Genomic DNA, 26,118 nt, shown 5'->3' with positions numbered 1-26,118 from the left:
CCTACATCCGAGTGATCCGTTCAGTACACGATAGCGTGTTGAGTGATTCCCATGATTCTGCGAGGTTCCTTTCTCCCGAGACGAATTTGACGATACTGGAAGCGCGTTGGACCGTCGACTCGGAAGGATTCCGGAATGACCGCATGAATCAAACCCGCGACCACTGAGTACTGTTTGAACTGCAGAGGGGCTCAACCGTCCACAAACAATGAGGAGGTATCATACGATTGCATTACACTGTACAGCAGATCGTGATCATAATGTACAGTAAGGCATCTACAGGTTTGCAATCGATAGCGGATAAGTATTGCATCAGAGGAAACGGAGACAGAGACAGAGTTGAGGGAGTCGGAAGGGGGCGTGACGAGCGTACATGAATGGTTGGAACAAGCGCCTCGAGCGTGGATCATCAGATATGGTACAGAGAAAGTCGAAGGCGAAAGTAAGGGGGTTTGGCGGCATGAAATGGTACAAACGACGAGGAGAATACAGAATTGGATGCGTGTGTCGTTAGAGGTATCATGATGTTTAGGCCCGGATGTCGAGACAAAAAGCCCGGCGTTGGGGAAGTAGAAACCGTGCCAGCCGAGGATGGACCAGCTAGGGAAGGTTTCGGTCGAGGCAGACTTGCTCAGTGCAAGTACTTTTCGTTGAGCGCGTGCACCTCCTTCGAGAGGTAGGGCCAGCTCAAGCTCCGCGCGAGTTCTTCACGAACCCGGTCCTCGTTATTCCCAGCGCGCTCGCGCGCAAGCTGTATCTCCCATCCTTGAAGGTTGTACAACAAGCGCAGGTTGGGCTGGATGAGGACGGACAGGCGGCGAGACCGTACAATCAGGTAGGCGTCCACGAGCGGGATATTCAAATGCTTCATCACGTATGCGATCTACGTATGGACTTAAGAACGGTCAGGAAGGCCAGATCGAGCAAATACGCACCACAACGGTCGCACTCCGACTGACGCCAACGCGGCAGTGGACGAGCACTTGCCCTCCCTCAGCGCGAGCCTTATCGATCCACTCGCAGATCGGCGCCAGTTGGGGCTCGAGCGTATCGATCCCGTCGTCGCACACGCCCTTTATGTCGAGAACCTTGATCCTGCCCTCGCGCTCCTCGATCCAAAGCGAACCATGACACCCAGGCACCTTGCCTGGAACGTATTGTGGGCCAGTGGTGCGGGCGTTGACCATATGTGCCGGGATATGCTGGGGCGGCACTAGCGCACACTCGCCAACAGAGACGACGTGCGTGATGCCGAGGGCGTGAAGCATGTAAGCGTTGCTCGCGTGGTTCCTGTTTGTGTTATGAGCCAGGAACTGTTCCATACTCAAAAATCTACTCACAAGTTTCCCAAGTAAAGGAAGGGAAGCACCCTGCTCGGGAAACTGCCGTCGAACCGCGGGTCATCGAACCAGGCCTGATGGTCGTCGAACAGGCTCGGCAACATCGGGCTCGTGCTCGCCCTGGGTCGGCCCATCGACCTCAGCGGGCTCTCGGACGCCAGGGACGCCGGGCCCATCGTCTGCGCGAAAGCACCTGGGGCCATGGGCATCGACGCCGGTACCGACACCGAGTTGGAGCCAAGGCGGCCAATGTGGCCAATCGTGCGCGGCTGACCTTGCCCCTGCTGATGCTGCCTGGCGGCCTGTGCGGCATCGCTGACCAACATGAACCCGCCCCAGGTCTTCGACGGCATCGCGGCGCCCATGATCCCACGCTCTCTCGCAACGCGCTGCTCGATCCTCTTCAGCACGCCGACATCGCTGGAGTACACGAAGAAGCTCCGGCGTTTGGTAACCTGCAGCTCAAGGTAGGCCTCGGGCAATGCAAGTCCGCGGAGGTACATCAAGCTCGAAAGGGCGAGCACGGACGACTCGGTGTACCCATCAGAAGAATAGATGAGGACCTTGACCGGACGCGAGCGGTAACGCGGTGGCGGCGGGGCGGGATTGAAGAGCGACGTGAGGGCGCCGGAGCTAGCACGAGGCCGCGACGTGGGCATCGGCATCGGCTCCGTGGATCCCGACGCCGCCGGAGTCGTCGCGACCGGCGCGAGAAGGCGCTCGAGCATGGCCAGGAATGGCATGAGCGCAGAGAGGGTTACACTCGTGCTGGGCGGGCTGGACGGGAAGGGCAGGTGGACCACCGAGTTGGCGTTCGGCGGAGGACGGACCGCGCCAGGGGTCTGGATCTTCGCGCACCGCTGCGCCCACATCTCCTCGAGCGCGTTCACGTGCTCCTCCGCGGCTCTCAGGTGCGCGGAGGATGGGAAAGGGGCCGCGTCGTGGCATTCGATGCAGATGTCGTAGCCGAGACCCTTGGCGGGATCGTTCGAGGCGTAGTGGAACGGGTCGTCGTCCTCCTCCGTCGGCGGCGTTGACGAACGCGGCTGTGGGAGCGGGCAGTACTCGGACGGGGGCATGGGCACGTCGTTCGAGTTGCCTAGAAAGATCTGGCCTACGGAAGAATCCCACTTGCTGGCGGTCGTCGAGCCAGACGTGGCGTCCTTCTCGCGCTCTTCGACCTCAGCAGCCGGGAACACAGACACGATCTCGCTGGCACGCGTGAGCTCGCGCATCTCATCCTTCTCCCTCTGTGCAAAGTTGACCGTGTTGGCCTTCTTCGCCCTGCGATGCTTGCCCTCCTGTGCGCCCTCCGCCTGGCCGGCGGCACTGGCCAGCGTGCTCGCGAGCGCGCTGTCCTGTTCTTCTTCCTCGTCCTCGGTTCGGATAACCAGGTGCGGCAGAACCTCCTCCAACTCCTGCGGGCTCGCGTCGAGGACGAACACATGGTAGAGCACGAGGTCGTCTTCGCGCGACTTGGCCTCTTCCGGGGTGAGGGCATCACTCGCCCGGATCCGCGCCAGGCGCTCCTCGTACTTGGCTTCCACCGCACGTTTAAACTTCTCCGCGAGGAGGTAGGCGGCGCGGGTGTCTCCATAAGGCGAGTAGACGACTATATCCGATAAGGTTGCGTAGACGGCCTGTCATCAGATGAGATAACGTCACGTCACGCGTAATCGAACTTTAAACGTACAGTTTGAATGCCAAAGTTGCGCAGCGAGATGCCGTCCGGGACGCGCGGCGGAACGAATGCGCCCTCGAAACCCTTGGGGCCGCGTTTGAGCAGCTCGCGGGCGCGGAAGGACGAAGTGAGGATCGGAGGCCGGCGCAAGGGAGGAGGCGAGGCGGATCCAGTGTGGGATCCCATGTTCTGCAACTGCTCGTTCTCGGGAAGAGGAGCAAGTTGCGAGTTTTCGGCGCAGGGCGAGTCCGGGGCACACGAGGAGGTCAAGGAGGTAGAGGCGGTGCCCAAACTCTGCGAGTCAAAGAGAGAGGAGGTGACAGAGGATGCTCCCGTCGACGCGAAGGAAGCATGTGAGGCAGTCGAGTCGCGGCGATCGTGTGTGTGGTTGCCGGTCGTCGTCGAGCCATATGGGAAGGTATAGTCGATAATGTTCACCGGTCCCGGAATTGAGCTAGGGATGCTGTTGTCATCTGGCGCGTCGGCCTTGCGCTGCATCTCGGGATGCATGTGAGCGCCTGCGTTCGGGTCGCTGTCCGCCGGCGGGTCGATGTCCATCGGCATACCGAACGCATCGGGCTCGCTCCTGTCCAAGTCCGAATCGTACTCGCTCTCCAGCTCGTCTTCATCGTCCGAGTTGTCAGGCAGCTCGCCCACCTCGACGTCTTCGTCTGCGGCGACCCATACGAGACCCCTGAAGCGCGGGACGCGAACGCAACCCTCGGCGGCGCCGCTGGTCCCGGCGAAGAAGACGTTCTGGGCGCGGTTGTCGCCCTCGACGCCGTGGAGGAAGGGAAAGAGGACGCTGTCCGGGGCGTGGCTCGTGGCGGCGGCGGTGTGCAGCGCGGCAAAGTGTTGGGCGGAGAGCGCGCGGAGGGGGGTATGCGGGTGCGGACGGGGAGACATGGTCGGGAGGGCGGAAAGCGGGAAGGGGTGGGTGAGGCCATGGGCGGCGGAGGCGGGGTGAGGACCGGCCTCGTCGTGCTGGATGGTGGCAGCGGACATGATGGTGAGGGGTGGGGACGGTGGTGCGGGAGAGAGCGAGAGGTGTGGCTGAAGCAAGCTTTTGTGTGTATCGGGACAGGCGCGCCTCGTCCAAGCACGGTTCGCTTCTGCCAGATCTAGCCTCTCCGCCGGCGTTATCTCTACAACTTGTCTCCGTCTCCCTGGCGATCCGACACCTTGTTCTCGTTGCTTGCCCGCCAGCCCGCCGCCGTTGTTCTCGTTCGCGCCCGCTCTCGAACGACGACCGCCGACGCCGACCACGACGCCCCGTGGACGCTATCTCCCCAGCGAGCACGTCTTCCCGATCGGATCTCGCCTAGATCAGCGAACCGCGGCCCATTTCGGCTGCGGTCTCACCCGCTTACGTACCCGCCCTGCTTCCCTGTCACACACACCGCCCTCCGCGATAAACCACAGTCTCACGTAAGGCACGCGCCCGATCGCGTGCCGTACCCCACGTTCGCGCTCCCCCTGTCTCCCCCTGTTGCGCGCAACGGCGAAGACCCGGCGAAGATCGTTGCCATACATGTCGAGCGCGACGGCAAATTCGCTCCGTCTTCCCCGGCGGTCTGGTGGACGCCGACATACCCTCCTATCGACGCCATCGTCCTTCGTACCGTCTGCATGCACCGTAACGGTACCCAGCCCAGTCCAAATCGGTGCACGAAGCTGCCCGAACTGGACGCACGGACCAATCATGGGCCGCGCAGGCGGAGTTGGAGAGACCGCGGCAGCGGTACCTTTACACGCCCCTGTGATCAGCAGACCTTCACTCCGGCGCTCGACCTCCTCCAACATAATGGAAAGAAGCCAAGAACAAAGGCGCAACGACGAAGGAGTTCGGCGAAGGGAGAGCATTCGCCGCTGTACAAGCGGGTTGATCGGACGCAGGCTCCACCGTACACATATTGCCCCTGCAGTTCGCCGCGCCATCTCGATGATTCCTGAGGCTCCCGTTGCAATTGATTGTTGATCCCAAATCAAGCTCGGCGGTTTGCAATGGGAGCGGCGTCTTCTCCCGCTTCCCGATCGTTCCCGCTGTCAACCAATGCACGACAGAGACATGCCCGAACTTCTGGTCGACGAGCCCCCACGCGCGCGCGCACGTCCCGAACCAAAACGACGGGGCTTGCTCGTCCGTCCTGCGACTGCGCGACTCTGCACGCTCTCCGTTTGCGCTATCTCCGGAACGCTCGTGCAAACGTTCACAGCCAATGCATACAGCCAACCCCTTCGGTCTACCACACGCTCCAGTGCACAAACACGGCTATCGCTAATTATGGGTATCCCGCATACATGGTGCCCCAGTCGCGAACGCGACTGACGCGAGCGCACAAGGCCGATAGGATGAACGAAAGCGAGAAGCCGTCCCGGTCGGAGTCAGATATGCGCAGCAGCGAGGCCAGCACTCGGCCTCAGTCCGAACGGTGGCGTCACGATGACATCCGGGGTGCGTCGTGCATCCGACTCCATGACCGAAGCGCGCGTGCTTCGTCCATTTCGCCCTCTTATCCCTACATACAGAGCCTCGTCCTTAGGGAGCTGGGTCTATTGTGGCGTGCTTGGAGTTAGCAAGTACTCCTTGGCCCTTCGCGATGATCTTGCACCGGCGGATGGAATATGCTGACGAGCCATAGCAAAAGCAGGCGATAGGAGGTCGGCCTTTGTATTTCCGGCCACTCGAACGACGATAGGCGTCTCACGACGGCGTTCAGTCTACCATCCGAAAGTCGCTATCTTCCCATGGGCCGCCGGGCTGCCATGCTGGAGCAGATATCGTACATGCTGCTAGCTCGCCACAAAATCACGATTCGTGTGTCCACGGGAGATGTACCATCTCATCCGACCCTGGATAGGCATCGTCCAGTCCTGCTTACCGTTTGCTCCCAATCACATCGTTATCGCATCCGACTAGTACCCTCGTCTTTCGTCGCTGGCCGTCTCATCTGATGTCACGTCTTCCTCATATTCATAATACGACTGCTTCTTCCTTCACCTTCTCGACACGCGTTGCTTGGTCTCGTGCATGCGGAGGACAATGTCCCGCGAAACCCTTCCTGGATGGACAAGAACCCACGCCGGACGCATTCCGACTTCCGATAACGCGACACGGAAGAACGTCCCGGACGATGGTGTCGTTAGCAACCGACCTCCGGCTCGTCACCTGGTCACCACGGTGTCGGCATCCGCCTCTTCACTATCTCATGTAGCCCCTTCTGCGCCATCGAAGCCCGTTGAATGGGCTCACACAGCTCCTCATAGGGCGGTTGTAGAAGCTCCACGTCCGCTCAGCGATCACCGTCTTACATAGCTAATGGACTGCGGCAGAACGCGGCTCTCTTCCTCTTGGGCATATTCGGCTTCTAGGCAGTTTCCCGCTGTACTTGCAGTCGAACAGGTGATCCAAGACGCATACATGGCTAAGCACCCTTCTCTCGTACACAGCGTCATGGAGGGGTGTCACCGGACTCGGTCTTCTCGTGCTTCGCGACTAGAAACGACTAATTTGATCCGCAACGAATGGCGTTGTGTACGCTCATGGACGATATACCGCTCTACCGATCAGCTCGACGGTGGCTGCTACGATTGGTTCTTTACACGGGGGCTCGTTGTGCATAACCGTACAGTACGTCTGCCAGCTTTCGCTGTGAACCGGGAAGACATCAAATGCTGCGCGCACTATCCGCATGTTTGATAGTAATCTACCCAATGGCGTCAAGGGTCGTGTTGAGCATCAATAAGTGGGTATAGTAAGTTGCCGAAACCCTCACACCTCATTGAAGTGGAGTTCTTTCTGATTGCGCATCTCCTCCCTCTTCGTACCTCAAAGCGTCATATGATTGTTCCTGTTCTTGCGCTTCGTCATTCAGATTGCTCCTCTGCACAGTGACATCGTGTTTTCAGCTCTCACCATACTTTTCCGAGACACTTTTGCAATCTCATCCTTTGAGGTTTGCTCCTTGCCTACATACCTTCCCCTCCCGTTTCCTTGTAAGATCAACTTGGCTAACCCGTTCGGTGGTGATGCAGTTGATTGCTAAAGATGACAGGAGCAGTGACTTCTCGAAGAACGTGTTACGGAGCCGATCAGCTTGATGGCGCGCGCGCTCTTTTGTGGGTGCCACTACCACCACATCATCGACGCGCTTTCACTCGGAAAAAGGCAGATAACAGCGTGAACGGGAAACGCCACCTCAATCCACCGGCATGGTGAGTTGCCGAGATTGCTTTTGGTGATGAGAGTGGAGCGTAACCTCGAGCTCGCAGGACCAGCCGGCCAATCAGCGCGCTCCTGCTCCAACCCGACCAGATGATATCTTCGCCGACTTTCCGCTGAAATCGGGCGTCGACCCCTATCGTCATACACCCTCCGTCGGCGAAACAACGCCCGTCAATTGCGACCGAGCGCGAATCATGCCGCAGCTAGCCTTCGCTTTGATAAGTGCGCAACCTCGCTTGTTTTGTTCCCGCTCGGCACCAGCCAATGAAGGCTGTCTGGAACCATGGAAGCCCCAAGGGACAGGTCATCTGCAGGTCCACCGCTCCACATTTCCCCTACGTAGCTCAGCGCGTGGCGGGCGAAGCGTTGCGCTGGGCACAAGACCTGTTAGCCCTGGGACCCCGCCGCAGCAATCGAGGTCTTCGCGAAGATGAACGTTGGGAAGGCGTAGAGTACAGATGACTGAACCACCTCTCAGGCTAACGTTTCGTAGGACTCCTTCGGGTGAGCGAGCGAAGAGGCTGGCAATTCCCTGGGATCCACGTTGTGGAGTGATTCCGGTGGGTTTGATTCCTACTTCGCACTTCTTCCAAGAGACGACGACGATGTTCATCTGATCCAGCATCCTCCAATGTCTGAGTTTCTCGACGGACCATACCATGTCAAAGAACGGAGGACCTGTTACCACCTAGCGAAGCGTTAAGTATACTGCCGTGGTCCCGTTTGCTTTCGCAATTCGCACACTCGATTCCCCCGACGAATCTTCTTTTCTCACACGAGACCTCCAGTCGAGTGAAATCACACGCTTGTTCCAGTCAGTGACCATTCTTGCCTAGCGGTTGAGCGACGGGGGAGGCATTGGGCTATGATGCTGTGTTTGAGGCTTATATAACGTAAAACGCCTACCAAAGTAAACCTTCGATAGCTCAGCTGGAAGAGCGTGGGACTGTAATGGTTACTACTTGTCATCCCAAGGTCACTGGTTCGATCCCGGTTCGAAGGATCCTTTTGATCTACCAGCTAACTCGTTTTCTTACCCTAGGCAGCTTTCCGAACAACCCTTTGTTTCCAACAAAAAGTGAACACCAGAATTCTCTGATTAATGTTGACATGATACAGCACAGAAGAGGCGTACAGCGGAAGAACTGGAGTCATCTCCCTTGCATGTGGTTACTGCATAGTAATCATTTAACGGTCCGCCACCCGGTCGCTGACAATTCATCTGGAGAAGGGGCCGGGAAGCCATACATTTACATGTTTACAGTCTGGAGCAATCATCTGCCGTCTACAACGGTGTCCACGGCACTCAAGGGAGCCGCTTCGCAATATTGCCGACTGCACACAATGTTAGACAACTCCTTGAACGAGTGAATGATATAGCTGCGTTCTATCTATACTATCACCGATATTAGTTACAGCTTTGGTATCCTATATAACCGACACACACGCAAATCACTGTACGTGCGACAGAATGAACGACACCACCCTGGAGATCACACGTAGTCTCGCAATAAGAACTCTGCCCCCCAAACTCAATGCGAGCTGCGTTGCGAAGCATAGTCCTTTACCGTTCAATGCAATCGAAACGAGCCGCGCGGTACCGCGTGAGTCCCACTGCGAAGTCAGTCGTTATACCAACAATACGACACAAAGCTTCCGGAACGCGGCGACAGGGCGGTACATCCGTTCGTCCACTGTGTAGAGAAGCATGGACTCTCTACCTGCGTTCGCAGGCGTCGATGCATCGACATCGTGGCGTGGGATGGAAATGAAGACCACCGGGCACCATCTTAGTACTCGAAGGTCGTCGCGAATCCCGTGAGGGGCTAATGCTGGTATCTTCGTCTCCCAGAGGTGCGTGCAAAAGAGGACAATCCTCCGTAGCTCGCCACAGCATCTAAAAGGACCGAAGAATAAGCTCTTTACCTTCCGAGCCCTGCGGCATGTCCCGGAGGGGAGGGGAACGCGCGTAGGACCTGCTAGGATCAATGTAGGTGCGTGGAGTATGTCATACATTTGAGAAGCGCGGTCGTCGCTGTTGTCTTAGGCAGCGTTTGCAATACAGCATCTCGTCGAGCCCAGAACATCTTGCGTCGAGCTCTAGTGCGCTCTGGAATGCTAGAGCGACATGGCCGTCCGGAGGATACCGCCATAGTGGTGCGTGTGCATGATCCCTCTGAATAGAAGAGTCAAGACAACCTGCGGTGGAGATAGGACACCAAACTTGACACATCCTTCCAACCCTCAGCCGTATCGTACAAGGCTGGGCCTCTGATCGAAGACTCGCGCCTTGGCTGAATTGACATGTATGAAATTGATGAAACCTATTGTGAATAGACATTCAAGTTGACGGATGCGCCAACATCTAGCACAGTGTCGATGCTAGGGAGTGTACTCTCTGTTATCGCGTTGATGTTTCCGTTTGTCCAAGATAACGGTATCAAAGTTGGTGATCGACGACAAGTCCAGGCCGTGGTATCGCCGTCGGTGGTGACACGGTCATGATTTGCCATGGGAAGGCCGTTCTATCAGCAGGGCCATATACACGCCGTGAGCATCTTCGGCCTGTTCAAGAAAGTGGTCGCGGAGGCGATTCGAGAAATGATGGTGAGACTGGCACAATGAGCCCATAGCTTGGGAACTACCGTGCGTGCGGATAAGCCTTGTATGTTGTTGAAATATACCCAAGGGTGGCCCTTTGGTTCAAGTCCATCAAGTGATACCACAGCGTGTTGGTTGAGATCCGCAATTAGTAGTGTGTCCGTGTTCCCGAAATCGCGCACCAAAACATTAGATTAGTACAGCCGGAGCTGTCATGAAATGCTGTAAGCCAGGAACCAAAATGCACCATCATATGCGAAGATAGGCGTCATCCGGTGTTGCAGTAAGCCAAGCCTATGAACGTTCGCTCAAGCCTCGGCCCTGGGACACATGGTCGGCGTTGGTAGAGATGGTGGCAAGACCGCCTTCACTCCGCCTTACGAGAGGGAGTCCCCTGCCAGTGACTATTGTTCATGCGGTCAGAACATTCTGCCGGACGAGATGCGAGCGATTCGATGGCAGCCTTGTAACAACGGTGATAGGAAACAACGACCCATCTGGCCGGGAGTTGCGAGTCAGAATGCCAGCACGTGATCATACCATCCCACTGGTAAGTTAGTCGCCAGGAAATATCGAGATATCATATATTATTCCACGCCGCGGCCAGGAATAGCGGGGCACTTGTGGTCGAAGGTGGTTCCAAATGACCGACGAGTTTGTGGTGTAGTCGACGTCGCGACCAACGATGTTTTCGTCTGGTTCATCCCGCCGCCGCGGCACCGCGCCAAGCCGAATATGACCGACTCATCGGCTCCGCCTGCGGACGCAGCCAGGGCGCCCATCTGCGCAGCCTGTGCCGCGCCGCCGCCTCTCGCAGAAGGACATGCCTCCCACCGCCGCGCAGCGTCCATGACATGGTGATCCTGCTCGATGACGACCATGATCTGGGGTCCAAGCTCGCCGAGGAGGGCCTGAGGCGCTCCCGCAGCCCGTCGCCCAACCCGCCTCCCGCCTACGCGCCCCGCGGCGCCGACCCGCGCTACGAGGAGACCGCACCGCTCCTGGGTTATGCTCCTCGCCCGGGCAAGGGCGGTATTTATCGCGGACAGTCTGCGGCGAGGCGGCTGTGTCGCGCGTATGTGTGGGTGGTCCTCCTGTTTTGCTTGCTGTGGGTTCTGTACCAGAGCTTATCGGCGACGGGGCCGCAACATGCAGTGAGCGCGGGGGTTTATTTTTCGGTGTAAAACCTCCACGTTGACGCGTTCGTATTTCTCTTTACCAGGATGAGGAAGTCCTCGCGCGTCCCACTCCTGCCGATGGCGAGGAGCTACGGTGCATCCAAGGCGCCGACTACTTCTGGGACGACCACTTCAGCTCTGGGGACGCACCAGAGTTGCCCTCGGCGCTGAGTTCCTTCACCATCCCCATCTCGAACCTATCGAATTCGCTGCGCATATACTCGCGCGGATCGTCGGCAAGCGGCAGCATCGAAATCTTGCCTTCATTCCACCATGATAACGCGGCCATCGTTCTGGTGGCTGCCCCCCATCGGTCCAAGGACGTGCTCATGCAGTCATCAATATGTCTTCTTCGCTCCGAAGTGGGACAAGTCGACCTTGGGATATTCGTGAGTGGCCATTGACGGCCATGCCTTGTCGATCCCGCTGATTATCTTGCAGACCCCTGACCGATGGTCGCAAGCGATGTCAAAGGAGCATATACCGCAACATCACATCACAGTCCTACTCCCCATCATAGCCGATGGATACATACCCTTTCCTCTGGACAAGTTCGCCACCAACCTACCCGGATTTTCGCACCGCGTTGGCGACCTGGGGCGAAGCGTCGATATATCCTCGGTCTCCCTCAAATCGTCCGACGCGCCGATCCTGATCGAGGCACGTATTAGCCTGCGACGCAAGGCGTATACACAGGTGCTAACTTCTCGCGTATAGTCACTCTATGCGCGCAACATCTCTCTCGCCACGTCCCACGCCAACATCACCGGCCGCATCAACGTCGCAGACAACGTCGAACTCTACTCCCCTCACGGAGACACAGACGTCGAGGTCGACATCAAATACGCCCCCTTCGACATTCCTTCGGAGCACTTAATCTACGGGAACGGAGGGTGAATTCTTCCTTCGTATGTACCCCCGACGCGTACTGACCTTTCGTCTAGAAACTTCGAAGCCCGAGTCAAAGTCGTCGATATCCACGAGCCGCGGACCGAGTTTATCAACGACTACGCCGTGATCGCGTACATGACCAGCGGCCCGCTCGAGGTCATCTGCGAAGATTGCGACTCGTTCAAGGTCCAGCTCGAGACTCGACCACCCGGCAACTCCCCCGACGTGCTCCCGATGCCCCTTCCCCTGCCCCGAAGCTCGGATGAAAACTCCCTACATTCGTGACCTTTCGTATTCGAACGCGATTCTGGCGCGCCTTCTTCAGCTTAGCGCGATATATTCTCGCATATACGATGATCTGTTGTTGCTCTGTTGTGCAGTTACTGTAGCGTGTATTTCTAGTTCTTACGGTATATATCTTGATGCGTATTCTTTCGTTGCACCTCAGTGCATGAGGAGAAATCCCGGCATACATAGCACTGTCACCCGAGGAGGTATCGTACGCACTAATCTTCCTCCGTGGTAAGATCCCTCTTGGTCATGTACAACTCACGAATGCGCTGGACACGCGGGCGCCAGGAGTTTTGTTGTATGTGAACTTGAGCTTAACACACGCAGTCTCACCACGGCGATCAAAAAGAGTGTGTTCGAATCGTATGCTATATCTCGCTGGGTATATATTAGATAGGTCCGTGAGCCAGTGCGATGCCAATGCAAGCCGTGCCATACTGTAGACTGTCGTTCCATCAGGAAATGCAGCCACATGGAGGAGGGGCAGGTGGATAGACGTACCATCCCCTCGTATCTCCCAAGATGATATCATGAACGCGTTAGCTCATCCGCGTAGATCGTATTTGCTGCCGTCGGTGGCCGCGTTGCTCGACGCGTACGGCACCTGGGGCAGGTTGAGGTTCGATCGCGAGCGGGAGAGCACCTCCGAAGCGACGTCAGTGCCGTACTGCTCCGCGAGTTGGCTGTGGAAAAACGGTCAGCGACGATCTCTGTCGCGAGAAGAGAAGCGACGGACTTGGCGTAGTTGTCCATGATGACGGCCATCGAGTTCAAGCTCAACCTGTACGCCTTGGGCATCATGCCCTTGCCGAAGCGGTAGGTGACGTGGTTGGAGCAGAGCAGGCCGGCCATGATGATGGCGACGTGGAGCGGGACGAGGGAGAAGGCGGCGATGTACCACCGCTCGAGGACGAGGCGCTGGAAGCGGATGTAGGGGCCCTTGCACCCGGGCAACACGCTGCGCGCGTAGCACGTCGCGCTAATGGACGCCTCGACGAAGGGCGAGAAGTAACCGCAGCAGGCGAGCTGGTTCTGGATCCGAAGCCGGCCGTCGGTGCCAAGGTCGCGGGACCACTCGGCGTTGACCTTGCCCTCGAGGTTGAAGGTGCGGCGCTTGTAGGTGAGGTAGCCGGGCACGACGAGCAAGGCGAAGCAGATCCAGAGGAAGAAGGTGTAGACGGCGAGGAAACCGCGGTTGTTGAGCAGGATGCCGGCCCAGCCGATGAGGGAGGTGACGATGCCGGCGGAGGCGGCGAGGGTGGAGAGGATGAGCTCGGGCCGATTGCCGACGCGGAGGACGTCGGCGTGGTGCCAGACATTGAACCAGGTTAGGAGGCAGAAGATGAGACCGGTCAGGGAGTAGATGGAGAGCTATGCGAAACGTGGGTGGTCAGTGTTGGTCGAAGGCATGGACATGGTCAGGCGAGCGACGACGACGTACGAAGGTGTTGGCAACGAACAGGATCCACTTGAACTTGGTCCACCGCAGGCGTTGTTTGGTGCGCCCGCCCTCCTTATTACCACCGAAGAAGCCGCCCTGGACGCCGTCGTAATCCTCGTCGCCGGCGGCGGGCATGCGCGCCTCGCCGGCACGGAAGGCCTCACGGCCGCCGCCTCGCTTGGGGAGGTCGACATCGCCGCCCTTGTTCCGCCTGCGGACGTTGGTGAGGGGAGAGAACTTGGCGGGGAGGTAGTTGACGCTGAGCGACGGGCTGCCCGAGCGATTGAGGAGGGATTGGTCGGGCCTGGGCGAGAGGGACTGCATCGACTCGGAGCGGGACCTGAGGGCGAACGGGACAGACGGGGGCTCGAGCGGGCTGCTGGCGGCGTCCATGAGGTGGCGGGTCGACGTCGTCTGGGAGGCGGTGGAAATCACAGACCCTCGTCGCGAGTCGCCTCTGGTTTTCCGTACACCGCGTTAGCGCGCGCGGAGAATTGGACGGAGGGCACGTACAGGTTGTGATCCATCTATAAAACAAATGGCAAAATATTGAAGGAGAGGCGGTGAGTGTGGGCGGGTGGGAATATTACGGCGCTTGACTAAGACCTACCGACGTCAACGGTGCTGGCCCGCCTCGCCCGAGCACACTCGAGTCGAGATACGTCGACCAGGCGCGGTGCATTAGTATCGCAACCTACAGAGCTAGTATACACTCCAGAGTACAAGAACAACGAGTGTGATCGAGAGACCAGGCCCAATATATTCCAAGCAAATCCACCCAACATATCTATCGGGAGCGCTTCGGCTTCTCGGCACCCACCATCCGCGTGGATTTCAGAATCAGATCACCAGCCCAGCTCGCCAACGGCGGTCAAGCGTCCGCACAACATGTTTGCACTTCCACCGTCGACGACGCGCTCGACGTGCTCGATACATTGACCTGCTCGACGTGCCCCGACGCCGTCATGGTCGACGGGGACAGACCGCCGCATTTCGACCCCGCAATCACGCTCCCACCGACTGTCCCAGATCTGCAGATCTGATCCCTGCATATCTTCCAATGATCAAGCCAGCTTGGGAGGCGCTCGTCTGATTGATCTACGTTCTTCAGACTCCAACCTCGAGAACACGATTCTCATGTATATGTACAGCTTTTGTATAGGACCGAACATGGCCGGCGCCGTCTGGAGTCACTCTAGAGTCATACGGACTCATACCCCAGGCCCGTTTTACCCGGATATCTTCCCTTTGATGTCGACTGCTGCGCTACAGCACAAGAATATATAAAAGACATGTCCACACGTCGCGCCAAGCCTCGCAAATTCTCCCTCCACATCGATCTCCCTCCTCTGTCTATCCTACAATATGGTCCAAGGACTCGTCATCGACGCAGGCGAACACCCTATCAAGGCCGTCACCATCTTCAAGAGCAACAGGGCGGAGATCGTCCGAACCTTCAACGTCGACCTGAAGGTATCCCGTCATCCTCTGACCCCTCGTCGATCACGTCCTAAACCCGTCTCTCAGGTCGGCCAAAACAAGATTGAGATCTTCGGCCTGTCCTCCTCCGTCGACTTCGACTCCGTTCGCGTCACCGGCCTCGGCGACGCCCGCCTCTTCGACGTCACCTGCACCTGGGATCCGAAGAAGAATCGCTCCTCCGCCGCGCCCAACAATCAGGCGCGTATCCGCGCCCTCCGGACCGAGCAGCAAGCGCTCCAGGCCGAGAAACGCATGCGCGAAAAAGAGGCGAAGATGCTCTCCGGCTACGCGGACACGCTCTCCAGCGAGCACGTCGCGCCCCTGGACGCGGTCAAGTACATGGAGGCGTTCATGCAGCGCAGCAAGCTCAACCTCGCCGCGGTGCTCGAGCTGGACGGCAAGATTCAGCAGGTAGAGGAGGAGATCAAGCTCGAGACCGAGCGGCACCGCGAGCGCAAGGGCAGTACCGACGCCAGGGTTACGATGGTCATCGGTGCCGATCACGACGGACCTGCCCACCTCAAACTCACGTACAGTGAGCAAACATATCACCTCCGCGTCTCGTACTCGCTCTGATCACACTCCCGCACAGTCTCGACCAACACCTGGTGGAACAGCACCTACGATCTGTACGCCACCACGGAGAACGGGCAGCCGGGAACGTCCGTCACGCTCAAGTATCGCGCGCGTGTGACTCAGTCGACGGGCGAGGACTGGACGGACGCCGCGATCGTGCTCAGCACCGCGACCTCGGATACCTTCGCCAAGGGCATTCCCGCCCTTCCCTCCTGGCGCGTCACGCCGGTCTATCGGGCGCCATCCCCTCCCTTTCCGCCCCCGCCCGGCGCCCTTCCGCCCTCCGTTATACGGCCCATGGTCAGATTGTCGGCGCGGAAGACGAGCATGGCGACGGCGACAGCCGAGGCGAACGAAGAGTCGGACGATGACATGGGCTTCGCCATATTCGACGACGATATGGCGGGAGGCGGCGATCGGGAACGGGAGCACGAGCGACGTGCGATGATGACGGAGCCTGGGACGATCGTGTCGGAGAGCGCGTTGTCGCTCAGTTACGCGGTCGAGGGCAAGTCGAGCATTCCGAGCGATGGCGAATCGCACCAGGTTTCGATCGCGTCGTTGACGTTCGAAGCCAAGACGTCCTACGTCGCCGTGCCGCGCGTGGAGCCGGTCGTGTATCTCTCGGTGCGTGCAGCGTGGAGCACCACCACCGGGTTGCTTCGCCCCAGGCTGACTATGGCTACCAGTGCGCAGTCAAGAACATCAGCGATTACAGGCTTCTCTCCGGTCCGGTCAGCGTTTTCATGGACGACAGCTTCGTCTCCAAGACGTCCATCCAGGCGCGTATTCGCGTCGTGATCCTCCGCTCAGCACCGTCTGATCTGACCTGTGATCGTGCAGAACGTGGACGCCGGCGACACCTTCCACTGCACCTTCGGCCCTGACCCGGCAGTCCGCATCACCTACGTCCGCGACTCGACCACGAAGCAAGGTCAAGGCGGCGCCTTCATCGAGCGGCACAACAGCACGACGTATACGACCAAGATCGCCGTCACCAACAAGCACAAGTTTGCGGCGAAGGACGTCGTCGTGCGCGACGCGATCCCGCTCGCGGCGGACGACTTCAAGGGCCGAGCGAAGGTCATCCTCAGCAAGCCTGAGGGCTTGGCGGAGGCGGAGGCAGGCCAGGAGGTGGCGGCCGCGTTCGGCAAGGTGCGATGGGCGCCCGAAGGAGGTGAGAAGGAGGGCCGATTCGAGTGGGCGTGTGACGTCGAGGCGGGGCAGGAGGTGACATTGGAGACCAAGTTCGAGATACGGGCACCGTCGGATATGGAGTGGAACCTGACGTCGTAAAGGGGGGGAGGGGGGACTCGTTTCGGAACGACTCATTTTGTTGTACTTCTACTATCACAATGGGACATATCATCGCGGATTTCGGCAGTAGCATCCTTATGCATGGCAGTCTCGGATCTTTACGATGCAGCGTACCAATGACAGGCAAAAATATGTGCTATAGGAGAGAACGAGGAAAATCCGATTATCGTGTGTACTCATCTCATCTCAGACGCCCCAAGCGACTCATTGTGTTGATGACACTTGGGACGATAAGGCGTATTCAGGCAGAGTGCTGGCACTGGATGTATCTTGGTCCGGCCAGGATATCCTGAGGAGCAGAGCGGATTCAATTTTCAATATATGGGGCTTAACAGGACGAACGGCGCTCACATCTCCCTCTCAAAGTCGCCCAGCCTGAGGGCCTGCCCCGTATTCGAGACCTGCTGGTGTCTCCCCGTCAATTGAAGGCAGGGCTGGGTAGCAGACTGTTGCTCGTATCCGGAGGAGAAGCCCGGGAGAAAATGATAACCGAATGCACCGCCTGACAAGGGGCCTTCGGGGAACATTGGCTCCAAACTGAAGTTGTAGTAGTTTGACCTGAGAGCCGGTGGCGAAAGTCGTGACTGTTGTACCTGTGGCACCCCGGGTAGCGATGTCGAGATAACCGCTGGATCATCGGAATGGGATTCATACGGTCCAAAGCACCTTATGAGCTCTTCACCAGATGGAAGGCCAGATGACATAGCACTGAACCATGTATTGAGTAAACGAAGCGACATCCAAAAGTGGCTCCACTGACTAGTCAATGGGGATGAACTGGTTCATCATGGGCAATCCCTGCGCGGCAGCCTGAATGGGCTCAGGCTGTGTATTGCATGCTGGGGGTGTCCTGTTTAATACATTGACGTTGGGCGTCGATGACGGTGAATGCGACTTGAGCTGTGTGGCGAGTATGATCTCATTGAGTAGGTCCCTGTAGACCGTTGACTCATTCTCAACATTCCTTGAGTACAGTGACAATCCCCGTACCATGTTCGTCCAGCCAGATACCATCTTTGACCAAGAAGTCCTCAGCGACACGTCATACAATACAATAAATACACTCACTTCGTTTCGCAGCGCTTATTCACAGCCATGCAGATATGAACACTATACATATCCTGTGGCGGGATCGTCTCGTCAGCCGATCTAGCCAGCAATAGAACGATAGCGGCGGTATATGCGGGGAGCTACAGTTTCAAAGTGTGAGTATACTGTGATAGTAAAAAGAGTCACCTACCATCAGGTGGCTGACGGGAGTAGAAACACGTTGCTGCACCACTTCAAGAATCCTTGACATGGTTCTCGCGGCCCCGATGCAGATCGCCACCGAAGATATACCCAGAGGTGACGTTTTGCGGCTGGGGCACACGAATGGACGGTGCACAACGATCTGCATATAGTGGTATGCATTGTAGAGAATCGCTGATTGACGAAAGAATATATCGTCCTGGATGGCTGGATCCCAACGCACTTCTACAGATTCAGCGCTCCTACTCACGAAATCATAACTCATTTCACGTACGATGGGATGGGATAGTAGCCAGCCATTTGGCCAGCAATGAGTCGATCTGAGCAACCATGCGTTGTTCCCAATCATGGTTCCTCGGTCTGGTCGGCGAAAACTAGCTGATCGTTAATGAGGTGTGCCGCAAGCGGTTCAGAATCTTACGAGAGTTCTCATTGCGAAAGCTTGTATCGTCCTCAGTTGGACGAAGCAATTGAAGTATGCGACGACAGAAGGCTTGTGCGGGGGTTGCTGGAAAAAGCCTGAGCCGTCGGATGCTACCCAATACTGGTCATCGCACTCGCGTGGCAAAGGTGCGTCGATGCTATCAGGCAATGAGCGACAGATTGGAAGCAAGAGCAGATAAGTTCACTCTTCATCGAGAACGGCTAATGACCTGCCCATCTCACTGGCCGCCGACCTATCAGCCTGTACAAGAACCCTGCAGTAAAACGGATGAGTACGTAGTGGACTGGACAAATATCTGGCACCGACCAAAATGCACGTCTCCATTGCTCTTCCATGATCTGGCCTTCATCGACGCTTTTGTAGACCATCTTGCGGTGAGCGCCAACATCCAGACATAAGCGCACTCCGAGGCCAATCATATTCCATTGCACATGAGGAGGGCAGCTGCCCCCGAGAAACAAGGCTGCTAACTTTGAAAAGATGAGACAAGGTACGGGATATCGACAAAGAAGACTCACGCAATATTGTTGGACGTCATATAAGCGAGGGGGCACCAGGGAGGACTTGCGGACCATCTGGACTTGATTATACCAAGGCCAGCCCGCAGAGTACGTCGAGGACTCGTCGAGGAGAACCCGAAGATCATCCACGTATCGAGAGCCGATCGCGCAAACCAGGAGTACTACGGCGCCGAATCCATTGTCGCGAAGATGAAGTCCGTCGGTAACGTCCCGCTCGAACGACGGTCGATGAAGAATAGGTAAAAAGTTGTTGGTCTCCGCGAAGTAGTGATCGACGAGGGTAAGCAACAGATCCATTTCCGGGAAAAAGTAGGGACTAGTTGAAACCGTTTCAGCATACGCGCGGAGATCGTCCATCTCCCACTGTCGGCCAGAAGTGAGCAGATGACATCGATGAAGTAAAGATGATATGCACAGAGTTTATTATCCAATACTGTGGGCGTCTAGCCTCGCGAGCCCTCTTGAATGCTTCGAGATCGGAAAGCATGGCTGTCTTGACGATTCTAGTGGAGCTGGACTTCCCATAGTACTGTCGGGGGTGAAGTGGGTTCAGTTGAAGATTCTTCATTAGGTCTGACAAAGATTCAAGATTCTCCTCTTCGCTCGATAACTCGTCTTGAGCATACGGGGGTATCTCTGGCTCTGCAGAGCCTAAGCGGACATATAATGAGATCAGAAAGCTGAATTCCCCATTTGTCGCCCATCACTAACCAAAGTCGAGAGTAGTCTGAGAAGATGAGGACTACAGTGCGTTCAGTCGACAACGAACTGATGAATAACATTGAACGACCAACACGATCCGTCTGGTCCGATTGGATACGGAAGCCCTTTGGCCTGATGAGCAAGCAATGAGCCGATGCGGCTATTTCAGTAAACCACGGCCTACTTGACTCGCGGTCCGCGTTTCTGGGAAAAACTGAGTCAGGATACGCCGCTCATGTGCGCGAGTAATTGGGATTCACCCTGGTGAGGGATGTGAAAGCGCACTTCGTGTCGAACTCGAGGCAAGTCGTACACCTTGGTCTCTCCGACGAGACCCCGTCACCTGGGGTGAATATCAAGAAAATGAGCCAATGCCAATAATTTGAGGTACACACATTTGACTGTGCAAGCAATATAAATCGCTGCGGTCTGACTGTGCTAAGGCACCTACCTCTACGGGTTTTACAGAAGTCGCATGCCTTGGTAATGCGCCTCTTCTTGCGTACGACAAAGGTGGGCCCTTGCGTACGGGTAGACGCTTCGGAGGCAGAGGGTGTCATGTCCCTTTCTTCCGTTTAGCCAGCACAGAAAGGTTCAATCCACGGGCTCGTGAGTTAGATAATCCGTGAAATTCCCCATTTATACGCAACGCCTGGTAGCACAGGAATGACTGCGCCATACATTATTTGACGTCCTGCCCCAGACGAAGTCAACCGGCGGTGCTCGTGGTCGTGGAGAAGCCGGAACGGTCGGGATGAAAGCGGAGCGGGGTGCGATACAGCTCCGGTCATTCGTGCTCACGCCGCTGAGTGGTAGCCGACGATAGCACTGGCACCCTTCCCAGTCCTACAACGGCATCAGCCGAGAAGTTCACTAACGTGTATATCGAGCACCTGAACCCGAGCACCGATTTCGTCGGCCACACGAGAAAACGTGACGAGCGGGATAGGTATGTACTGATGTAAGGAATCCCAATATAAAATGATGGCGCTGTGTGAACGCTAATTGTCTTCACGAACCTCGGATAGAAGTTGACACAGCTCGCGGATGTCATCGTCGACGGATGGGGATGCTCGCAAGTGGTGATCGCAGCCAGGTGAGCTCGATGCAGCCGAGGAGGTCGCGGTGGAAGTTCCAAGAGAACTTGTCGCAGTGCGCTTCCAATGCGCTTCAATCAGAGAAGCGTACGTACGGAGCGGGAGCAAGTACTGATATACACCGTTGTGGACGCCACGTTTCTTGCGATTCAGGGGAAGCGGTGACTGGCTTTGCTCTCTGAGATAAGGAATGCAGGAATCAGACAGCACTCTCTGAAATTATCGATGCTCTGAGTCTGCTTACTTAGTGCATGTTTAGACAAGACCCGAGTCGAGGACCAAGCACGAAGTGTGAACAGGGTGCGGAGGGGAAGACACGTGCAAAATACACGAAATATTTCTCCTTTACCTCCAGTCGGTGCTATCGGATTGTGCCTCCATCTACACCGGTCCTTCGGAGATGAGTCATAAGATGCAGGCAAGGTGCAAGCAGGTCTAAGCAAGTTCATTCCCAACGACCATGGCGAGCGATGGCATGAAGTCGAGCGAGGATAAGGTAAGGTACATCGCCGCTGCCCATGCACCGCTAGTGTTTAAGTCGTCGACGAGCTTAGGTCTCTCACTCGGACAGCATCGCTGTAGTGCAGGACGATGTCGACACGAACGTTCGCACCGCCTCTTCGAAAAAAGAAAGGGCTCTTCCGGCCGAGTTCTACTCGTCGTACCTGTCCGATGCCGCGAAAGAGCGCAAACCTAGTCCCAGTACGTTCCCCGACAATGTATTCACAAGCCAAATCCCTGTATCTCACAACCTACTGCAGTTCGGGGCTTGTTCCCGTTGGAGGCTACGCCTGGTGTTATATCGCTCCTCGCCGGGAAGCCGAATGCGATCACGTTCCCTATTACTGGAATGTCATTGGATGTAGCATCTCCGTCCGACCCCTCTCAAAGCCGAACCATCAAGGTGGAAGAATCGGATCTGAAAGCTGGCTTGCAATACGGTCCGACTGCGGGTTTCCCTCCCTTACTCGATTGGATTACTAAGCTTCAAGAGATCTCGCATGGACGGAAGAGCGGCGACACTTGGAGAGTGTCTATGGGCAATGGCAGTCAGGACCTGATATATAAGGTACGGGTCTAGTCCACATTCGATGCATCATCACAATGGGCTATCGGCAGGCCGTTCAGGCGATGGTAAATCGCGGAGACGCCGTCCTCCTGGAGAAGCCCATGTATGCGTAAGTGTTTGCGGTTTTCTTATACACAGAACGGGCACTTGATTGATCACAGAGGCGTCATACCAATGTTCCAAGCCCTACATTGCGAGATGATCGGTGCGTCACTGTGTGTCCATCCGGTTGTCCCAGATTCATCCTGATCCATAGAGGTGGACACTGATGCGGAGGGGATCTCTTCCCATTCGCTGCGAAATATATTTGAGAACTGGCCAGCTGGGAAAACGAAGCCGAAAGTTCTATATACAGTACCAGTACGCACCATTTTCTGGCGTAACAATCAGGCGCTGAATGTCGTGCTAGTAGTATGGGTGCAATCCCACAGGTATGACTGCGACCATTGCTCGGCGGAAGGAAGTCATCGCCCTATCTCGGGAACACGGTTTCATCATCCTGGAAGGTGGGTGTAGACAAGTCCGGCGGGTGATAATAGATTCGAACATCGACTTCCGTTGCAGATGACCCTTACTTCTACCTCTACTATGGACCCGAGCCTCGGCCCCCGTCCTACTTCTCGCTCGAGGCGGAGCAGCCCGAAGTGGGGAGGGTTTTGCGGTTCGATAGTCTTTCGAAGATCCTCTCTTCAGGCATGCGAATTGGCTTCGTAAGCGGGCCGGCTGCGCTTATCGGTGCTATGGACATGCACGTAAGTTCGAGGCGAGCACCGCCCTTGCTTCGGTTCCTGACGCAAATGTCATTACACCAACAGACGGCGACTGCCAACTTACAATGCGTGGGCTTGACACAATCGATCACGTACACGCTTCTCCACGCCTGGGGACACGATTCTTTCCTTGTGCACACGCGTAACGTATCGGCGTTCTACAGGGAGAAATGCGCAGTCTTCGAGTGGGCGATGAATGAATACCTCACGGGCCTGTGCGAGTGGACGCCCCCGCAAGCCGGCATGTTCTTTTGGTGGGCCGGGATCGAATGCTGTCTCGTCATCGAACATTATCGCTGATCTCGATTCCGAACTGCAGGTTCAAGCTTCTCGTCCCTGGTGGCGACTCGGAGAGCATCATTCGCAAGAAGGCATTCGAGCAAGGCGTGCTCGCGCTGCCCGGCACCGTCTTCTTGCCTAACGGCGATAAGACCGCATATGTTCGGGCATCTTTCAGTCTCCTAGACGAGAAGGACGCTGTCGAGGCCATCAAACGGCTCAGGCGCGTGCTCTTGGACGTACGCGGCGAGCACGGGGAGGTCTAATATCGTCCCAAAAGTCGAATAAAACAGTTTCGTAGCATCTTAAAATTGAAGTTACCCTGTGAACATGCTTCTCTGAGCGCAGTCCGTGAAGCCCGAGTGCTCGATAAACCCCATGGGTATAACGATAACCTACCGCGGACCTGGACCTGGAGAATTGTGCTGTTCTTCCATGCTGGCTTTGATGGGTTCGAGTTCGCTGTGCGCATACACTGCATAACGAACGCACAGCCGTGCTTCACAATAATTCCCGGCTGGATGTGTGACCCCGCTACTTGGGCCACTTCGCTCAATCGTTCTGCCAATCGTCCGCGTCATCACTAACCCATCGAACGTTTGCACCGTATGGCATGCATGGCTTCATCAACTTACTGTCAACGTACTGAAGCCAACCAAGCTTGGTACAAGTGCATATGAGTCTGACAGCTCTAGCAACATCGGATACGACGGCCCGGTATGCGCAATCGCGCTGAGGTGACATGTCGTAGTCAGCAAACGAACAATATCTCGTTGCGTTTCTTGGCGTGCTATTGATAGTCCTCAACCTCCACCACGTTCAAGTTGCTCGACGGCGCTGAGATCCCTTGGTTGGGTTGAGGGTACGTGTGCACAGCAGAACCGGCAGTCGAGTGCGATAGATGCTGATCTTCGCATAGCACCGGCAGCGGCGGGGCGAAAAAGGACCCCGTGGGGTACCGAAAACTTGTTATCTCGGCGGGGCTGAGGCACATCGATACCGCTCAGGGCTATGACAATGAGAAGGAGACAGGAAAGTTCGTCGCGCAAGTTGCGTCCTCGGTGTCTAGGGAGAAGATCTGGATCACTTCCAAACGTGTTTTGCATACTCAATCCCTCGCAATGACCTGCCAAAGGCCCTTTACAGTCTCGCAAGAGGGTGGGGCTGCGGACAAGGATCGATCCCGTTCCAGTTTCCGACATTCTCCAGCGTGTTGCGGAGACCACCGAACGCTTGGGAACAGTGCCGGTCCTCTTCCTGATCCACAATCGTGACTAGGTTTTATTCTTGACAGGAGCAAGCAGTGACGGGTCCCATCCAGCTTTCGTTCCTCCGAAAGGCGACTTGTTGGCGGCATGGAAGGAGTTGGAAGCTCTAAAGGACGAGGGCAAGCTGAAGTCCATCGGCGTTAGCAACTTCCGACCTCAGGACCTCGAGCTCGTCCTTGCTAACAGCAAGTATAAGCCGGTCGTGAACCAGGTTCGTCCATGTGTACGATCATCGATGTTATAGAATAAGGTTGTTGACAACAAATTGCAGATTGAATACCATCCCTACCTCCTTATCCACCTTAAACCCGTGCTAGCCATACAGAAGAAACACGGCATCGTCGTTGAAGCTTACGGGCCTCTCGTTCCCTTGATCAAGCATCCGACGGAGGACCGATTAAACCTCCTCTGGAGCGGGTTGCTGCTAGATTGTCGAAAGAGAGCGGTAACCTTCTGTTCAACGATCTTGAGTGATGATGAACCCGCTGATCGATCGAATGTATCAGGTGAGGCTATAGACGCCGCTACTGTCTTGTTACTTTGGACGAAGGCAACGGGTGCCGTCGCCGTCTCCACAAGCGGCAACTCTGACAATATTAAACGGCTTGCCGCTACCTTCTCCTCAACACTGCAGCTCACTCCAGAGGAAGTCAAGGAGATATCCGACGTCGGTCGCAAAGTATATTTCAGAGGCTATGTAAGTGGTTGTCGGCGGCTATATATCGCTAAAAAGCGCTGACTCCTGGTCGACACCACTAAGACCGAGCACATGGAGGTCGATTTCCCTGTGCCTGATCTACCCTTCCAGTGACGCGAATGAAGGCCGAAGGAGCCCAGAAGTAAACTTAACAAGGATGTATAGCGAGCGCGGAGCGCGAAATCCTCATAACTCATTACCTTGAGGACCACCATCAAATTCATGAACTTCGAAGATGAGCTCTCTCATTAACGAACGCGGCATCCATCATTGGTAGAGCTTGCAGAGGCTTGCAGCCGGATGTATGATACACCTACAAATCGGGGTTGGATCTCATGCAAGTCGATCCGTGGTGCCCGGGGTCCCACGTGGGCTGATTACCATGAGGACATCAGTGAGGATATCAGGCCGGTCGCGCTTTGGAACCTGTAATCACTTCCGTTATCGGGACTGACATATGCGACATTGGCCTGGGTCCGATGTCTTGGAACCCTTCAAGAAATGGCTGCGAACTTGAGCAACGAAACGAACTTCCTGAGACTTCTGTATCAAAGCTCCAGGATTGCGCCAGGATCAAGCGTTCGCCGGAGGCCGTAGAGAGAAGCTCGCGGCCCCGCTCACAAGCTAGGTAAGTGTAATCAAACACTGTGGGTCTCCCGTAACCAGATCATTCTGCGCCAACTGTCCTGCGTGCATCGCCCTTCACGGATGGAGGGCTTATCGTCCTAGCCTTTTCTTCTCATCAGCTGTGGGGTTACTACATATATCAGCAAGCGGCTGGCGTGCTAAACACTTCTTCCGAATTCTTTCCCCAGCCCATCGACGCGCCTTGCACCTCCGCGCGCCTGGTATGCTCGATGACTTCGGGCGATGATGCTGCTCTGGTGTCAGCGACACGAGACACGCTCATCAGCAACTACGCGACTGTGGCCTTCGTTTCCATACTGGTCTACGACTACTGCCTCACCTTGTCCCGGGAAGTCGAATACGTGTGGA

The 26,118-nt window shown here is 56.5% G+C and overlaps 7 protein-coding genes and 1 non-coding gene across 8 annotated transcripts; 5 read left to right on the top strand and 3 right to left on the bottom strand.

The window, feature by feature from the left end:
- Nucleotides 1-215: 215 nt before the first annotated feature.
- PUNSTDRAFT_86633 (uncharacterized protein) lies at nucleotides 216-4,017 on the bottom strand. The gene is made up of 4 exons (XM_007383290.1): nucleotides 3,034-4,017; nucleotides 1,341-2,980; nucleotides 936-1,290; nucleotides 216-883 (listed from the first exon to the last, which is right to left on the bottom strand). The coding sequence occupies exons 1-4, from the start codon at nucleotides 3,925-3,927 to the stop codon at nucleotides 632-634; spliced, it is 3,141 nt and encodes a 1,046-aa protein (XP_007383352.1). The 5' UTR covers nucleotides 3,928-4,017; the 3' UTR covers nucleotides 216-631.
- A 4,144-nt stretch (nucleotides 4,018-8,161) lies between these two features.
- PUNSTDRAFT_t54 lies at nucleotides 8,162-8,249 on the top strand. Its single transcript has one exon. It is a non-coding gene; the product is annotated as a tRNA-Tyr (tRNA).
- A 2,304-nt stretch (nucleotides 8,250-10,553) lies between these two features.
- Nucleotides 10,554-12,228, top strand: PUNSTDRAFT_143413 (uncharacterized protein). The gene is made up of 5 exons (XM_007383289.1): nucleotides 10,554-11,001; nucleotides 11,070-11,414; nucleotides 11,467-11,685; nucleotides 11,743-11,918; nucleotides 11,970-12,228. Exons 1-5 carry the CDS (start codon nucleotides 10,702-10,704, stop codon nucleotides 12,199-12,201), a joined length of 1,272 nt encoding a protein of 423 aa, XP_007383351.1. The 5' UTR covers nucleotides 10,554-10,701; the 3' UTR covers nucleotides 12,202-12,228.
- A 523-nt stretch (nucleotides 12,229-12,751) lies between these two features.
- On the bottom strand, nucleotides 12,752-13,972 carry PUNSTDRAFT_66515 (uncharacterized protein; the record flags this gene model as incomplete). The annotated part of the gene is made up of 3 exons (XM_007383288.1): nucleotides 12,752-12,890; nucleotides 12,944-13,578; nucleotides 13,649-13,972. The coding sequence occupies 3 exons, from the start codon at nucleotides 13,970-13,972 to the stop codon at nucleotides 12,752-12,754; spliced, it is 1,098 nt and encodes a 365-aa protein (XP_007383350.1).
- An 851-nt stretch (nucleotides 13,973-14,823) lies between these two features.
- Nucleotides 14,824-17,144, top strand: PUNSTDRAFT_102081 (uncharacterized protein). Its single transcript, XM_007383287.1, has 5 exons — nucleotides 14,824-15,121; nucleotides 15,176-15,665; nucleotides 15,723-16,333; nucleotides 16,396-16,500; nucleotides 16,550-17,144. The coding sequence occupies exons 1-5, from the start codon at nucleotides 15,014-15,016 to the stop codon at nucleotides 17,000-17,002; spliced, it is 1,767 nt and encodes a 588-aa protein (XP_007383349.1). The 5' UTR covers nucleotides 14,824-15,013; the 3' UTR covers nucleotides 17,003-17,144.
- A 943-nt stretch (nucleotides 17,145-18,087) lies between these two features.
- PUNSTDRAFT_102078 (uncharacterized protein) lies at nucleotides 18,088-19,537 on the bottom strand (the record flags this gene model as incomplete). The annotated part of the gene is made up of 7 exons (XM_007383286.1): nucleotides 18,088-18,213; nucleotides 18,264-18,496; nucleotides 18,549-18,648; nucleotides 18,696-18,855; nucleotides 18,904-18,972; nucleotides 19,026-19,185; nucleotides 19,234-19,537. The coding sequence occupies 7 exons, from the start codon at nucleotides 19,535-19,537 to the stop codon at nucleotides 18,088-18,090; spliced, it is 1,152 nt and encodes a 383-aa protein (XP_007383348.1).
- A 1,966-nt stretch (nucleotides 19,538-21,503) lies between these two features.
- Nucleotides 21,504-23,491, top strand: PUNSTDRAFT_52167 (PLP-dependent transferase). The gene is made up of 10 exons (XM_007383285.1): nucleotides 21,504-21,535; nucleotides 21,594-21,741; nucleotides 21,801-22,108; nucleotides 22,159-22,217; nucleotides 22,270-22,313; nucleotides 22,365-22,468; nucleotides 22,521-22,614; nucleotides 22,673-22,860; nucleotides 22,924-23,132; nucleotides 23,198-23,491. Exons 1-10 carry the CDS (start codon nucleotides 21,515-21,517, stop codon nucleotides 23,421-23,423), a joined length of 1,401 nt encoding a protein of 466 aa, XP_007383347.1. The 5' UTR covers nucleotides 21,504-21,514; the 3' UTR covers nucleotides 23,424-23,491.
- Nucleotides 23,492-23,876: 385 nt separating this feature from the next.
- Nucleotides 23,877-26,085, top strand: PUNSTDRAFT_120284 (Aldo/keto reductase; the record flags this gene model as incomplete). The annotated part of the gene is made up of 9 exons (XM_007383284.1): nucleotides 23,877-23,894; nucleotides 23,958-24,007; nucleotides 24,077-24,252; nucleotides 24,350-24,427; nucleotides 24,479-24,636; nucleotides 24,697-25,122; nucleotides 25,186-25,459; nucleotides 25,518-25,870; nucleotides 25,938-26,085. 7 exons carry the CDS (start codon nucleotides 23,877-23,879, stop codon nucleotides 25,234-25,236), a joined length of 957 nt encoding a protein of 318 aa, XP_007383346.1. The 3' UTR covers nucleotides 25,237-25,459; nucleotides 25,518-25,870; nucleotides 25,938-26,085.
- Between the last annotated feature and the right edge of the window lie 33 nt (nucleotides 26,086-26,118).

The sequence above is a fragment of the Punctularia strigosozonata genome, assembly GCF_000264995.1.
Source record: "Punctularia strigosozonata HHB-11173 SS5 unplaced genomic scaffold PUNSTscaffold_5, whole genome shotgun sequence".
Lineage (NCBI taxonomy): Eukaryota > Fungi > Basidiomycota > Agaricomycetes > Corticiales > Punctulariaceae > Punctularia > Punctularia strigosozonata.
Note: the sequence above shows the minus strand (reverse complement) of the source record. Positions and strands in the feature narration are given on the sequence as shown.

What these genes read in the sequence shown, in the direction of transcription:
- PUNSTDRAFT_143413 (XM_007383289.1), top strand. Translation starts at nt 10,702, where the DNA reads ATGGTGATCCTGCTCGATGACGACCATGATCTGGGGTCCAAGCTCGCC. An exon ending in CGACGGGGCCGCAACATGCA is followed by an intron (nt 11,002 to 11,069) that starts GTGAGCGCGGGG and finishes TCTCTTTACCAG; the next exon opens with GATGAGGAAGTCCTCGCGCG. An exon ending in AAGTCGACCTTGGGATATTC is followed by an intron (nt 11,415 to 11,466) that starts GTGAGTGGCCAT and finishes ATTATCTTGCAG; the next exon opens with ACCCCTGACCGATGGTCGCA.
- PUNSTDRAFT_102081 (XM_007383287.1), top strand. Translation starts at nt 15,014, where the DNA reads ATGGTCCAAGGACTCGTCATCGACGCAGGCGAACACCCTATCAAGGCC. An exon ending in CCACCTCAAACTCACGTACA is followed by an intron (nt 15,666 to 15,722) that starts GTGAGCAAACAT and finishes ACTCCCGCACAG; the next exon opens with TCTCGACCAACACCTGGTGG. An exon ending in AGCCGGTCGTGTATCTCTCG is followed by an intron (nt 16,334 to 16,395) that starts GTGCGTGCAGCG and finishes TATGGCTACCAG; the next exon opens with TGCGCAGTCAAGAACATCAG.
- PUNSTDRAFT_52167 (XM_007383285.1), top strand. Translation starts at nt 21,515, where the DNA reads ATGAAGTCGAGCGAGGATAAG. An exon ending in GTCAGGACCTGATATATAAG is followed by an intron (nt 22,109 to 22,158) that starts GTACGGGTCTAG and finishes GGCTATCGGCAG; the next exon opens with GCCGTTCAGGCGATGGTAAA. An exon ending in CGGTTTCATCATCCTGGAAG is followed by an intron (nt 22,615 to 22,672) that starts GTGGGTGTAGAC and finishes CTTCCGTTGCAG; the next exon opens with ATGACCCTTACTTCTACCTC.
- PUNSTDRAFT_86633 (XM_007383290.1), bottom strand. Translation starts at nt 3,927, where the DNA reads ATGTCTCCCCGTCCGCACCCGCATACCCCCCTCCGCGCGCTCTCCGCC. An exon ending in GCAACTTTGGCATTCAAACT is followed by an intron (nt 2,981 to 3,033) that starts GTACGTTTAAAG and finishes ATCTGATGACAG; the next exon opens with GCCGTCTACGCAACCTTATC. An exon ending in TTCCTTTACTTGGGAAACTT is followed by an intron (nt 1,291 to 1,340) that starts GTGAGTAGATTT and finishes TAACACAAACAG; the next exon opens with GAACCACGCGAGCAACGCTT.